This window comes from Pleurodeles waltl, chromosome 5 (assembly GCF_031143425.1).
Source record: "Pleurodeles waltl isolate 20211129_DDA chromosome 5, aPleWal1.hap1.20221129, whole genome shotgun sequence".
In the NCBI taxonomy this organism is placed as follows: Eukaryota; Metazoa; Chordata; class Amphibia; order Caudata; family Salamandridae; genus Pleurodeles; species Pleurodeles waltl.
In genome coordinates this window covers 1307605830-1307621769 of record NC_090444.1, presented here as the reverse complement: position 1 = coordinate 1307621769, position 15940 = coordinate 1307605830, and the positions used below count along the sequence as shown (strand labels likewise).

Below are 15940 nucleotides of genomic sequence, written 5' to 3'. Positions count from 1 at the left end.
CCATGGGGTCATCCTCTTCTGGTATGGCCAAAATGCATAACGTTTCTGGGTTGCATCATATCTTAGGGCCACTAACTTTTGTACAAGGGCCAATATTGAAGTCTTGGGCCAGGATTGCATTTCTAACAAACCAAGTCCTTGGGCATGTACATAGGTTACTCTACTGCTTCCCTAACGTTTCCCTCCCCACAGGTGAAGACAGTAGATTTTATTTCTCTGTTCCTTACAAGCTCTCCCTACTTGATGTGGTCTATGTACCTTATTTTGTAGGTTTATTCTGCAGGTTTGTACCATCCCAGGTGTTGTTTTCACCTTCAGCTCTCGGTTAGTTCATAAGGACTCAGACATGGAATCTCTCTGGGAGTGAGACACTCTCTCCTTATGTGTTCAGAACACTGCATAATCTCCACTAGAGGCACTGTTACTCTGACCGTCCTTAATCCTGCAAACCTTGCTGCAACCAGGTCATCCAAAGCCCTCGGTGGCTGAGACAGCAGACAGGGCACGGGGCTCCTGTTTTTGGCAGTTTACAGAAGATTGTGATCCAAGTTTAGTGTGTTTAGTCTCAAAAAAAATATTTTAGGAGCAAGTAAGCTTCTCTTTTAAATACATCTGGATAGAAATCAGAACATCTTTAATTTGGCCAAAAATGCATGTGCTTGCAAGGCAGAACTATATAACTTCTGTTGTTGGTGACCACAGGATCTCGTTTTATCGCTTTGCGCAACTAGCTTAGTGTAGTTAAAAAGAGGCTAAAACATATAAGACAAGAAAGAGGAGCTTTCTATGTCCCCAGAGATATGTTTTGTACATGGGCTCTGGCCGCAGCATATTGTGGAGATGTGGGGGGTATTTGTGCACATTAGGGAGGCAACACATCAATTGTAGTAACAGGTTACAGCACAATCATCCCACTTTATTTATGATCTGACGCTGTGCCCTGTGTTAAAGTGTTGGGACCAATGTTCCCTCTAATTTTTTTCCACTGTGTGCGGCAGTGTGCGGTCTCTGTGCGCTGCAGCCAAGGATACGTGCGCCAAGAAATTGACCATTCACGCGCGCGCAGCGCATAACTAGCCAAGATCTTTGGCATTAGCCTCTCCATACCACTAAAGCAAAAAAGGGATATCATTGCTCCATGCAATAGGGCATCAAGGCAGTTTTGTGACCTGGTTGCACACCCCAGGGACATGACCTGTTAAGTGCCACCTACACCCCAGTTAGAGAAAACAGAGGAACATTGCCCGCGGCCTTTAAACGTTGTTTTCATTGACTTCAATCCAGATTCAAATATGAGCATTTTCTGCAATAGGAGAGCACGACTATCGCTCTAAAAGGCTTATTTGAGCTGAGAAAGTGGTAATGCATATAAACAACTATGAAGCATGACAATGTTGGAAAAGTTGATAACAGCACATTTCCTACTGTTCTGAAGCATTTCCTAGCTCATTAACCATTAATTTGCAACATAAATATCACTTGCTCGCTTGTATGCTAAAGTACGCCAAATGATGTTTAAAACACTTCCCGCGGCCTTTAAACGCTGTGTTCATTGACTTCAATCCAGATTCAAATATGAGCATTTTCTGCAATAGGAGAGCAAGACTATCGCTCTAAAAGGCTTATTTGAGCTGAGAAAGTGATAATGCATATAAACAACTATGAAGTATGACAATGATGGAAAAGTTGATAACAGCACATTTCCTACTGTTCTGAAGCATTTCCTAGCTCATTAACCATTAATTTTCAACATAAATATCACTTGCTCGCTTGTATGCTAAAGTACGCCAAATGATGTTTAAAACACTCCCCGCGGCATTTAAACGCTGTTTTCATTCACTTCAATCCAGATTCAAATATGAGCATTATCTGCCTTAGGGGAGCACGTATATCGCTCTAAAAGGCTTATTTATTAATGTGCGCGCTTGCCAAAGGGGCCTGCGCGATGGGGGAAGGAAAGGTGCGCGCGCGCTCGCGCCTTACAGGGAACATTGGTTGGGACGCATTTAATGTGTTGCGTTAGTCCTAGGTAACACATTACAGCCCTTCACAACTTCGACCCAGATTTATTAATACTTTGGCAGAGAATTGATGAACTGCATTGCATGAGATGGGCGAGAGTAGGAAAGAACCATACCTACTAAGATGTAGCACTATTCTGCTCTATCCATAGATCTGGTGCACCATCAGACTGTCTGGTGCCATGCACACACCATAGTGCAAAAGTGTCTGCATCATGTCTAGTATAGGCAGTGCTTAATTTGTGCTTGTTGTTTCCGGTGCTGAGCACCGGCACTTATTTTTGAAGGCCGCCGCTTATTCTTCTGCCCCAAGCATTTGCTGTCAACAAAAGACACACATGGAAAAGACGGAGGAAGAGAAAAATGAAAAAGCTTTGCAATGGGAGAAAGCAGAAAGCTGTAAAAGTGAGCAGAAGGGACAGGGAGTGGCTTTAAGTGGTTTGAAGATGCCCGAGATGGCTTCAGGATTACACTGCCTCAGTATTCCGTGTTCCCACATTTAATTTCAGCAGCCGCGTGTTAAAGAGGAGGGCTTTGAGCAGCAGCACGTTTTTATTCACAAATTAAGCACTGAGTATAGGTTTTGTGCTGGAAGGGTACAAAATACTATGATCAGACTAACTTTGAAGCTTTCCCTACTTCGGACGTGTACAGTGCAGCACAAATGCTAAGTGGGAAACGTTAGGAGAAGTAAAAGCACTTTAGCTTTTTAAAGCCTGCTTTAAAGTGCATTCGTTTTTGGTGCAAAGCCCTACAGTTGTTAGTAGATAAGTTTTGCATCAAAAAGCATAGGGTACTTACATGGGAATGCCTATGTGCCACTCATGGACTGCCTCGATGCAAAGGAACTCAAAGCAGCGCTTTGTGCTGCTTTGATTTACTTTGAGGCACATTTCAAGTGCAAAACAAGTTTTGAATTGTAAAGAATCATGTTGCGTAGGTTTGCTTCACTTTTGTGATGCAAACCCAGCGCACAATATTTGTAAATCTGGGCTGTTGAGAGGGTTTGTAATGGCACCCCAGCGAAAACTGTGGTGACATTTAGTTTCCACCACAAACCAGTATTTTTGTTGAGAAGCTGGCCAAAGGTACCACTCCGCAGTGGTTCATTGGGCCTTCACTGACAGTCTCTTGGTCTCTCAGATCTTGTGACAGAATTAAGGGAGGCATGTGATGCAGTAATGGACCGAGCGCGACTGCTAGCGCCCCCTTACTTATAACTTGATGCTGCTCCAAGCATCATGGTGTAGGGATGTGAGTAGAAAGCTGCGTTAGTGCCAGGTGGCATATGGCAAAGCGCTATCACTTGAGACTTGTTTTGACTTGTTGGTTAGCTGGGACCACCCATTTGGTTGTATTGCCTAAATCCACATAATAATGGAAGGTGACTTTTGAATAATGGTTATAAGAATCAGCTTGGCTCCTGGCTGCCATTCATCCCATATTTATAAGAAATGTGAGAGTCTGCACCTCTTTCCTCATATGCACTCAGTAATGTTTCAGTGGGCTAAGGATCTTTCCCTTCCTTATTGTTGCAGTTATTGTTAATTAGTACTTGCAGCTCTTATTACTATATTGCAGTGTTTTCTTCACACAGTTTGTATTAAAATGGATTTATATTTTGTCTTTAAAACATATAGGGGCATATTTATGAGATTGTCACGCAGCGCAACGCAGAAAGCCACCTTGCTGCATTGCACTGCATGACAGGGAAAGGGCAGGAATGCGCAGTATTTAAGTCAAGATGATGCATTCCTAACTTTTCCCCTGCGCTGGCGCCCTTGTGGCTGCCAGCGCCAGTGCAGGCCCCCTTCACCATGATGCAAGGGTGCCTCCTTTGCATGCAGGATTGTTTATCTGCAGGAAGGGGTACCTTCCTGCACAAAAATAATTCCCCTGAGGCTTTTTCTCTTTCTTTCTGCAGCACACACAGAAAGAGGAAAAAAGCGAGGAGAAATAAAATATTAGATAAAAATGAAAAATTAAATAAAATATTTGTTCACATTAAGCCTCACTTGGGGAGGATTACGTTTTTGGTGCATTCCCAGGCAAATATGGTAATGCGTCAAAATCCATGGATGTTGCATGGAACACCCACTTAACACAAATAGAAGCGCCTCTCTGTTACAGAGTAATGCAACACAGTGATTTGCGCTGCGTTGCAGTACTTGAGGTTTATGAAGCCACTTAGGGTCATAGAAGGCGGCCTTGACTGACTTCATTAAATCCTATTTTTTAGTTGCGTCGCTCTGGCACCACATTGCGTGGTGCAAGAGCGACACCAAGGGACTTGTAAATATGCCCCGTAGTGTCTTGAAGCAGGCCTTCCATGATGAAATAAAATTTGTCGATTGATGCCAAATCAATAATTGACTCCGGACTAAGATATCACTTAATAGTTATTGTATCGCAAGTTTCAGCTTTAATAAAAAATTCTGAATGCATGCGCGTTGTAATACTGCCACCTTTTGGATCACTGGAGGGACTGCTACTCTTTTTTTCCAACATCATTTCTGTTTTGAATATGTATGGCCTCAGTAATACTGCCGCCTTATGGAGAAAAAGGAATGACCTTGCTCCCTCCCAATTTCATATTGTGTTTAAGGCAACAACTCTTGCAGTGGATACTTGTTTTTGGAGGATCATTGGTTGATATAGCGGGGTGTAAAACATTCCAGAATAACAGTGGCAGTGTCACTCGCACACACTCGTTTTCATGTTTACTCTTTTTGCGTTTTGCTTGCTCTATTTTCTGTGAATATCAGGTTTCCGGTGGAGGTGTGTGTCGCAGCACGATTTGCAGGAGTCCAGGACAATTGCCCAAAATGCTTTTCACATAGTGGAGAAAAAAACAACGTAAAAGCCATTGGAACTCATTTCCAGTGCAGGGGTTTTTGTGTGCCATTCACTTGTTCGTCAGGTCAAGACCCGCTCTAGGTTTCTACTCTTTTGTTGATTCTCGTAGCTTTATACAATCTGTTTCGTTGGTATAGTTCAGGTAGCTCTTTATAAAAGGTATTGTTAGCTTTAGCCTGTTGTTGGTATGGAGTAGTATCTTTCATAACACACTGAGTGGAAGAGCACTTCCTTCACTGAAGCATTTATTTGCAGACTGTAGGAGTATTACCTTACATTCTGGGAGTTCTTGATGTGCGAATTTGCAAATGGTGAAAAATCGTTCTAGGGTATATTTTTTCACTTGTAAACCCTATATTTTGGTTTCAATCGGACATTGGAAGGTCTCCTTTATCCTGCACCGGCGAGGTTCAGATGCTCTGAGATACTGGTGTGATTTCCACTTCCTCCCACATAGGTTGCCCTACCTTTCATCGGCACACATCCTACTTTGGATGCTGTGTTGTTGTTTCAATTGCACATATGGGCCCCTGCATACATTGAATACCAAGACTGACAGAGATGTGAGTGTGGGATCCCACGTGCCACTTACCCATGAGTGGGGATGTGTATCCGTCCTAATTTGTTAGCTGTGGTCTTCCACGACGAGCATACTCTACGAGCTCGATTCACAAAGGTAAACTTAGACCAAAAGACTAAGGGCCTCATTTACAAGCTTTTGGCGCAGGTCAATGCCATAAGCCTTCTTGCTGTGCTGCCCTGTACAAAAAGAAAAGGGCAGGAATGTGCTGTATCTACAAGATGCAGTGCATTCCTGTCCTTTCCCCTGCACTGGTACACAAATTGCTGCCATGCACCAAAAGACGCCTTCCTGCACAAAAACAATCATAAGAGGAGTTTTACTCCTTCTATTTGTGGTGCAAATTGCAGCACACATAGAAAGAGGAAAAAACAGGGAGAAATAGAGATATTTTCCCCATTGCCCCACCCTTATGTCGCCCCTAGGGTGGCGTAGGCTTTTGATGCATTCCCAGGTTTACAAAACCTTGTAAATCTGAGAATGCTTTAAAATCCATGGGTGTTGCGTGGGAATACCCACTGCAACACCCATGGAACACCTCTTTGTCACAAAGTAAGGCAACACAGTAAAGTTAGACTTTAGGTCTAAACTTAGGGGCAGATTTACAAGAAAGTTGTACAGCTGTCTTCATGCGCCACTTTTCTTGCGTCCTCCTACCACCACCTAACGGCAACATGGTTGTGCCTTATTTATAATACAGTGCACCATGGCTATCATTAGTACAATAGCGTCAACATTTTTGATGCAGTTGTGGTGCTTTGCTGCACTGAGGTCAAAAATGTTGACACCAGTGCAGCAAAGCACAGGGAGCCCCATAGGTTACTATGGATGTGTCATTTTAACACCTGTCTTGGGCAGGCGTTAAAAATTACAGAACAAATGGCGCAGTGAAATGTTGTCAATTTCACTGTGCCTTTTTTGCGGGCCTCCCTGCGTGGGAACACCCTCCCTTGCATACATTATGCCTGACGCAGGCATAATGTGGCGCAAGGGGTTGCAAAGTGGCGCAATGCAAGCATTGCATCACTTTGTAAATCTGGTGCATGGAAAATGCCACCTTAGTACTGCCTTAGCATAAAAAAATTATGATATGGTGACACAAGGTGACGCAAAGAGCTTATAAATATGCCCCTTAGAATTCAGGTTTAAACTTAGCAGCATATTTACAAGCCCCTAGCGCCTCCTTGCGCTGCCCTAGTGTCATTTTTTTTACGCTAAGATGGCGTCAAGTAGGCCTTTTCCCCACACAGTATTTACAAAGTGGTGCAATGCTTGCATTGTGCCACTTTGTAACCCTTTGTGACACATTATGCCTGCATCAGGCATAATGTATGCAAGGGGGGTGTTCCCCCGTTAGGAGGTCCAGAAAATTTCACTGCACCATTTTTCTGGCCATTTTTAACGCCTGCCCAAGGCAGGCATTATAGTGACAATCCCATTTTTTTCCAATAGACCTCCTCACGCATTGCTTGATTAGTGATATACTTTTTGGCGCTAGTTGACCAATGCACCACAATAGCATAAAAAATGTTGACGCTATTGTGCTAACGTGTGCCATGGGGTGCCATATTGTAAATACGGTTCTACCATAGTGACGTCAGTGGGGGCAGGAGGGGCAAGAAAAGTGGTGCATCATAGCGGATGCGCCACTTTCTTGTAAATATGCCCCTTAGACTTTTATTCTAAGCATACCTTTGTGAATCGGGCCCTCAGTGTGTACAGCAAGTCTAAACACAGACCATAATCAACATAGGTAATATATCTTCACGAGGTCTGGGCCAAAAATCTAATTGGTAGTGCTGGGGGTGAGGAGGCTCTAGAACATCTTTCATTTTTGCCAGGTGAAAGAATCACCTCTTTTTAGGTATTAAAAAACATGTACCACAGGGAAAGGGAAAGCATGGCATCTGGCATAATTTACTGGCCTAACCATCTTAGCTGCCTGTTCATTAAGACAGATCGCTTTCATAAAAAAATATAAATAGATTTTGCTGAAGCAGATCAGGGTCCTGGAAAGTGCAGGACCAGTGGCGTAATACACTCCTTTGGTGGTCCTGTTGTAGATAAATGTTGTTGCTGGCATATTCATACACCACAAAGATGTTTCACATTATAACAAGTAGTGTTAATCAAGTGTATATATAGTGACTAGGGTCGTTCTGTCCTCCTGGCTGGTGTTACTACTAAAACTGTCTGGAGAACATATTTTTTTTTACTGTACCCCTGTAGCTGTCTGGTTCTTCTATTTTGCTAATGGACAAAGTATTGGGTATAGATCAGTAGCTGGCATGGTGCTTTCCATAAAAGGATATTTTATTTTATGCGGTGTGCTAGAATGGCCTTTATTGTCAAATCAGGCACAAGTTGTTGTTGGGATTCATTAATGGTTTTGTTTATTCCAAGGTTCAATGCTTCAGAAAGCACTTTTATGTATGATGCCAGTCATAGCATACTATTCATGTGGATGAATGCGCAAAACTTCTAGTTTAAGCCTGGCCACAATACTGTATAGCAACACAGCAGTGTTTCATTGCATTCAAGTCTGGGATTGATCGCTCTTGTAGAGATTCACTGAAGGTTTTTTTCGTTTTTGGGGTCAGTTTTTCAAAAAGGTCTTTCTTCTATGAGGCAGGAGATGGTATACTATTCTTCTGAATGTTTGTCAAAGACTTCTAGACCAAGCCTGCTCACAATACTTTAACAAAGAAGTGTTAATTTCATTCACATTTCAAATTGGCTTGCTTCTTTAGCTATTGTTATTAACCCTGATCCATTGTTTGGACTTTTCTTGTGTCACCCTGCACTCCCCTAATGACACCATGTGTGCAATGTATTTACAATGTGGCACACCATGTTGCACATTAGGACAAGAGCATCAAAAATGTTGATGCTATTGCAGCGCTTTGCAAGATTAGTGCCAAAAATTATGCAACTAATCCTGCAAAGTCAAGGGCGGCCCATTGAAAACTATGGCAGCGTCACTTTAAAACCTGCCTCCGGCACTAGAAATGGTGCAGTGAAAGCTTGTTAATTCCACTGAGCCATTTTTACGGGCCTCCCAGTGTGGGAATGCCCCCCCCTGCATACAATATTACTGACACAGGCATAATATGCGCAAGGGGGTTGTAAATATGGTGCAGGGAAATGGCCTCCTTAATGCCACATTAGCATAATAAATTACACTAGTGTGTCACAAGGAGGCACAGGGTGTTTGTAAATATGCCCCAATGTGTTACACTTTGGGTAAAAGAGCCAAATACACAGATACAAGAAGCATAACGGTATACAATATTAGAGACAGATAAGAGAAAGAACTAAAAATAATTCAAAAGTATATCCACAAGAACTCTGTCACCAACACTCACACGCACACACACACACACACACACACACAGTGCACATATCTGAGACATAAGCAATAATTTCCCTTACTAATCCTGTAAGATTTATTTGTTTTTATTTTTGTTTTATTTGTATTATACACTACAGTAAAAAATAAGTTAATGGTGGATACAGTAGCAACATACTTACCATCAGTCTACAATGAAACTAAGAGTACCACCCCAACTCCAGTATCGGGCTTTCTGTTCAGGAGTACAATACCTTGATCCACTGTTAAGGTTTGTTCCCAAGACTATGATGTTTCAAATAAAATATCTCTCCAAAATCCACTTCAAGTCATACAGTCCTCCAGTGCACTCTTCTTCCATTAGGTTTCTTTTAGGCAATTTACTCTGTGACCCATATACTCTCAGCCGTGTTTTCAAGCAGTCCTTCCTCATCTTTCAAGGGAAGGACGAATTCCATCTCGTAATCCCTATTCTTTTAAAGAGATGAGAGAATATGCCCTAGGAGAGCAATGTATCTCTTGCATCATGAAATGAACAAGTTCCCTTCAGCCGATCCTTTTTGGCTGTGTCCTTTTTAGTCACCAAATCTATGTCCTGATCTTTTAAACATCCTTATTTATAAAGTACTTCAAAGCAGCAAAGGAGTTCAAGCCATACTCGTTTCTTAATTGTAACATTTTATGAAGGGAAAAAATCTAAATGAACACAAAGACAACATTTATCTATTCAGAAAGTGAGAAACACGAAACTTTTGATTCTCCATTCACTTTCCAACCAACATCTCTGCAAAGTGTGTCTTGTGGCAGCCCTGTAATACGAAACAAGCAATGTGGGTGTCAACCCTCCTCTACCCCTAGAGAAGTGTCAGGTGGTAATTACCTGCTGTAATTTCAGCCACTGGGAAACATCGCCTTAAGTGCAAGAAGCGGTAGATATGTTTCAGTCCTCTTCATTCCCATGGACTCAAACCTTAGCCACTACTAAAAATTGTAAGAAATGGATCCACATACATTATCTTTTATCAAAATCAACTTTAAAGTCCGCAGTGTTATTTGCATAAATCCTGGGGCATATTCACAAGCCCCTAACGCCACCGGAGCATCACTTTTTGTGACGTTCTGGTGGCGCTGTGTACTGCGCCTTATTTACAGGGTGGTGACAAGCCAATTTTTTGTTGCTTAATGCCACCTTGTAAATATGGACCCTTCACATGCAGCACTTTCCACAGCAACACCCATTGCATTTTGACGCTGCCCCAGATTTACGAGATTTCATAAACCTGAGACAGCGCCAAAATGGCGCAATGAGGAGAAATGCTTTCATTTCTCCTCATTTTTAGCTCTTTCTATGTGTACTGCAGAATGCAGCACACCTAGAAAGAGCAAATTGCCATTGAATATTGTTTTTGTGCGGGAACATGGCCATTCCTGCACAAAAAAAATCTGCCCCACAGCGCAGCAATCCTTGCACCATGGCACTAGGCAGCTAATTTAGTGCTAGCACAGAGGGAACCACAATTTTTGTAAATACGGCACATCCCTGCATTTCAGAACTGACGCAGTGTGGCGCTGCCAGTTTGGCGCCAGTTCTTTGTAAATATGTCCCTCTGTGTCCAAATCAGATGTAGCCTATTCAAATGACAGCACTCACAGATATAGTAAGGAAGGGTAGGAATTTAGTAAAGGGTTTTTTGGTTTAGAGGATCTAGGAGATCTGCATCAATGATTGACAGGTCCTCCTTGAAGAGATGGGTCTCAAACTCTAGAATGATATGGGGAGTCTTGCCTGAGGAGAGATATTCCACACCCTAGGGGTATATTTGTTGTGAAAATGTGTCTCTTGGTCGTTTCCATTCATACATATTTAGATTTGTGGTCTGTAATTTAAAAAATAAAAAAAAATTATCAATAATTTTTTCTTGTTTTCTTAGTAAAGTTTTTCTGGGGTGAGATAGAGATGACTTGGAACATAACAGAGCTTCTGGTTCAATGTGTTTTTGACACTTCTGGAGTTATTAGTGACATCATGCCCAATATAAAATATAATATGTTATTGACAATTAAACAATGCCTAATACCTGTGGAGTCAGGAGCACGTAAAGTGAGTAACTGTAAAGTCGCAGATGTGTTCAGTGTACCTTGGACTGAAGATGATCACACAATGGGTGAGTTCTCACTGGGATACTGGCTATGGCCAGTGATACACTGTGGGCATGATTCACAAAGGTAAACTTACACTTTTGTGTAAGTTTACTATTTTTTTGGTATTCACATAATGAGAGTTTGGTTTTGCTAATAGTAATTTTATGACTGCTGAGATTTGGCACATTAAAAGATACACCTGTCTAATCTTTTTATGTGCAGAATCTCCAAAGTTGAAAAATTACTATTAGAAAAACGAAAGTCTCAGTTTGTGAATACCCAGAAAATAGCAAAGTTAAATAAAAGTGCAAGGTTACCTTTCTGCATCATGTCCTGTGTACTTTGCTGTTTCTACTGCATTTACAGCACCACTAGAGAAGATGTCACTGATGTCATACACCACACCAAGGGTCCATGTTTTCTAAGCTCAAGTGTAAAGATGGCACTTAAGTCATTCAAAATCCTTCTCTTTCATTTGAAAACAGCAATGCATTAATGAACTCACACAATTATAGATAATAAGGGCCAGATATATATACAAAGAGCAGTTTGTAAACCAGTACGTGCAATATGCACAGAGACTGGTTTGGTATCTTCCCTGCATTTTTTCGATGTGTCTGGTTTACTAGTCAACTGCTATGCAAATGCACATCCATAGGAGGTCGGAAATCCTCCTAACTTGTGAATGTTAATGAGTGAGGACCCCCTGAAAATGCCTGCTAACGCATGGATGTAGACATGCATGTGATAGCAGACCTCCATCCCATCTTGTTTGCACGTTTCTTCTATTAGCCATGGTACTTATACAAAAAAGTTTCAGCACTCCGTTCGTAATACTTTTGTGTTGCTAAAGTTGCCCTAAGTGGGAAGGGTATGCCCAGACGTGGGTCCTGTGCTCACTGTGCCACTAGCTTTATGCTAGCCTGGCTGATGAAGGGTGATACTCTGAAACCAGTCCCAGGATGCTTGTTCCTGGCCCGGGGAGGACCTGGCCTGGCAGTTCAGACAGGACTGTTCCCATGGGGAACAGGGCCAAGTATGATTTGCATATGGCAGGGTCCAACCTGGGGTGGCATGGTGAGCAAAAGAATGATGGATTAAACCCAGATCTGTGACTGGGCGTGAGTGTTTGAGAAGTTTCAGCACTCCGTTCATCATCCTTTTGTGTTGCCAATAATACTTATATAAACAAAACATTCTCTTTGAAGAAAAGACATTAGAAGAAGCATTCAGGAACCACAGGCTATTTCTCTAGAGGCCACCAGACATGATTCCAAAGGGGAAAGTTGCCCATTTTGCACCATTTCCTCCCTCAAAATGGCTTTTGCACAATGCACAAAACTAATTTGCAGCCAATAACCTCTGCCTTTTTGCAAATCACAGAGTTTGTGAGAGCAAAAACTTCTGTACAACTCTTGCTAAATTCTTTCATTGTGTGTAATTGGAGCATGAGTTGTTGATGCCGTGTTTAACTTCCCTATGCGTATCATTCTGCATATATTGATCCTCTACATAAAGCAGCAGATAACTAGGGTGCCTATTACACACATCTTCGATTTTACAATTTACACCTATCTCAATCAGTAAATAGTTTACAGCATAAGTAAAAACATTTATTAGTGGCTGCGTGGTATTCCAGCTCATTTAGATCCTACTACTAAATACCGTGGGAGCAGAAGTTATCATTCTCGACAGTCATTACTAGAGTATTTAGAGTGCAATGTAATCTCGTAAAAATGGGATTCATCTAAGTGTTAAGTGTGCTTACACAATTATTGCAATCAGCATTTTATAATGTTTTCTGCCTTCATTCTTGTTTCTTAATGTTCTAATTCTGTTTTTTTGCAGGAGAGCTGATAAATCTGGCAATGTACTGTGAAAGAATACGGCGGAAATTCTGGCCAGAGTGGCACCAGGACAATGATAACAGCACCTATGAGTCAGACAGCAGCGATGACAGCAAGGCTCAAACCCCACTGAAAGAGTTTAGTTTTTACTCACGAACAGGCACCTTTGAGGATGAGGGGGGTGAGAACAGCTTTTCCCAGACCCCCGACACGGATTTCACAGGACATTCGCTCTTCGATTCCGACGTGGAGATGGAAGAGTTCACAGACCATGAGCAGTGCAAGTGATGGCCCGCAGATCTTCATCCATTTTGAAACCGCAGCTTGCAGGTAGAAGGTGGAGCCTTAATCAGTCCACTAGAGTTACAGACCTTGAAGGGACATAATGCTCACCTAACCAATTAAGTTCTTGCAGAGACTATCCTGGACTATATCAGGCTCCTGTCTAGAGGTCTGAAGCTATTGAAAAGAAACTGGAATATATCTTCTGTTACTGCTGGGCCGCTAGTAGTACATTTGGAGCTGTCACTCTCAGATGACTCTATAAGTAATCTTGATTGATCCAATATGATCTGATGGATGGCATGCCTTAAGTTCTTTCTACAGGGTCATCTTTAGCACTGAGGAGCATTGGGAATACGTTGTTCTACTCCAACCTTCCTCATACGGCCAAGTGTGAGCTGTGTCAATGTGGTACTGAAGAAAAGATTGTTGTGTACTTGAAAACCCACAAGGCTCTATGAGGCATAGTTACTGTACATGTTTATGTGTATGTGTATGTGGTGCCATGAGAGGATGCATGCTAAAGCTCGCTACTTGTGTGTGTGCTAAAAGTTGACCAGCTGGAAAAAGACTGGTGGAAATACAGTTGGCTGCAACATTATTGAAAAGTTGACCAGCATAGATTTTTTATTTGGTTTCCAGTGCACCCTCATATTCACAGTTTATCCACATATGATTCAGATTCCTTGATCTTTCTTGCAAATTTTAGATAGAAAAAATAAGTCTATTTGGCTGTGTTTTTAATCAGACACACAGTTCATACTGAAGGGATATAGTACACCATGGGAAGATCACCATGGCACACACTACACCAGTGATCTTCCTGTTATGTATTATTCCACCTCTACCATCACATTACAACTCTGAATATCTGTTTTTTGTTGTGGTGCCCTCTTAGAACCTCTCCTGCTGTAAATTAATGAGTATCAGGCTGTCAGGAGCAGTTAAGGTCACCTGAGCAGCCTGGAACCGAGCCACAACCTGGAAACAACAACAGAATAGTTCCTGCAGACCATCTGCAGGATGACTGCCTCATTTTCCCTAACAGAGGTTTGTGTGCCTTACACTGCATCTCTTTTTTTGTTTTTCTTTAGCTTTGTTTTATCCGTGATGTTCCATCATGTCTTTGATTAACTGAGTGTCCCTCCCCCGTTTCTGTCATTCTCGGTTGTGGTGAATGTTCCCACAGTGTGGTGCAGGTGAGGAAATTACCGGGGTGACATTTCCAGTGGTGCAATGACTGAACACTGTGCTGAAAACAGACCTTGAAATCAAATCTTCTGGCAATGACCTTTGCCCTTTCATTATGTCCATTGACTAACAAGCTCTTTCTGGCCTTTTTCCTGCATACAAAGTTAATTGACTATGAATCATCTGTGCAATTTCAATGCCGGTTTTTGGGGCCAGTATGTAATTTGTTTTCTAGAAATGTTCTTTTTAAACCAAATATGAAATCACAGTCAGAGTCTTTTAAATGCTCTGCAAAGACTGTACATAGTCTGGTGCCATTTTGTTACATCATTATGAAGCCAGAAAGGCAGTGGGGCCAGAGACGGGCTAGAGTCTCTGCCTCTAACAGAGTTTTTTAATCCTAAATGCAGCCCAGAATCATCAGTTTAGGCTGCATTCTTTAGCACCAGAAGCAGACTGACAGTAGCAGCACCCAAGATCTCCTCACATGTGGCTCAAAATATCTTCAAGGGGAGCCATGGTTTGTCAGAAATGCATTACTCATACGTGACCTGATGTTCTGACCTCATCTCCTCGGCCACGATCAGCTCATGCATATCACATTTTCAAGTATTGGTGGATTGTAAGGTGCACTTTATTTCAGGAAAGCCCTTTCTTATAAACAAAGGACAGCAAATATTACTCTTTATAGGTGTCCAAAGATTTTCTGTGAGTAGTTGTGTCTTACTTTGGGTGTGGATATGGCTTAAAGCTGGAGTTCCAGGATTAAAACTGGAATACTCTTGGGAAAAATGTTTGTGAATCTGGTACACAGCCTTTCAGTTTGTAATTGTGGAATTAATAAATATATTTTGAAAGGAATATTTAACGGAAGACATGAATACAAGTGAATTACATGTACCAATACAAGCACATGAAAAAAACATACAAAGCACTACGACTAACCCTTAATAAATACCATATAATCCTTCTGAAGTCTCATAATATAGACTGACATTTACTTCTTGAAAGCCATCATTTATCTTTAAGAGCAAAATCTAGCACATAAGCCTAGTTTTTGTTAAATTCTATTTTCAGTTGGGTAAAATGAATAGATGTGCCTCAAGGATGTGATACAGTAGGCTGCTGCTAGAAGGCCGGCGCCATTGGACCACTGGGTGCACTTTGACATAATTGGCAGGATGTCTCCACTTGGTAGGCTCTGGCAAGGATATATTCCATTAGGCATAGGTGAAATTAGTTAACAAGGAAGAAAGTTGTGCAAAAATCAAGAGTGTGTATCAGGGTTTTGGGTGCTAAAAGCACAATTGAGCAGAGTAAGGTCCTGATTTATTTCTTGGTGGAGGTGAATACTCTGTGACAAACGTGACGGATATCCTGTGCACCGTATTGATCTCATTCTATTCTATAGGGATCATAATATGGTGGACGGGATATCCGTCACGTCTGAGACAGAGTATTGCCTCCGCCAACATCTTTAATCAGGCCTAGGAGTCAGTACCAGGAGAATGGGGCTGATAAAAGACAAAGAGCAGAGAAGTAATGATATGGGGGTGGACCACACACAGAAACACAGGAAGAGAGATACGGAGAAACAAACAAGTGAATAATCATAACCACAAATCAAAGAAAGGTAAATTAGCAGTCTGTGCAGTGGTTGTACGTGTGCCGG

The 15940-nt window shown here is 41.8% G+C and overlaps 1 protein-coding gene across 1 annotated transcript in view; it reads left to right on the top strand.

Annotated features, from left to right (window-relative positions):
* FAXC (failed axon connections homolog, metaxin like GST domain containing) overlaps positions 1-15252 on the top strand; it is a 270259-nt gene extending 255007 nt beyond the window's left edge. Inside the window, exon 6 of the mRNA XM_069235537.1 lies at positions 12797-15252. Coding sequence (XP_069091638.1) covers positions 12797-13083 — 287 coding nt within the window. The 3' untranslated portion in view covers positions 13084-15252. The remainder of the gene's footprint in view (positions 1-12796) is intronic.
* Positions 15253-15940: the final 688 nt, after the last annotated feature.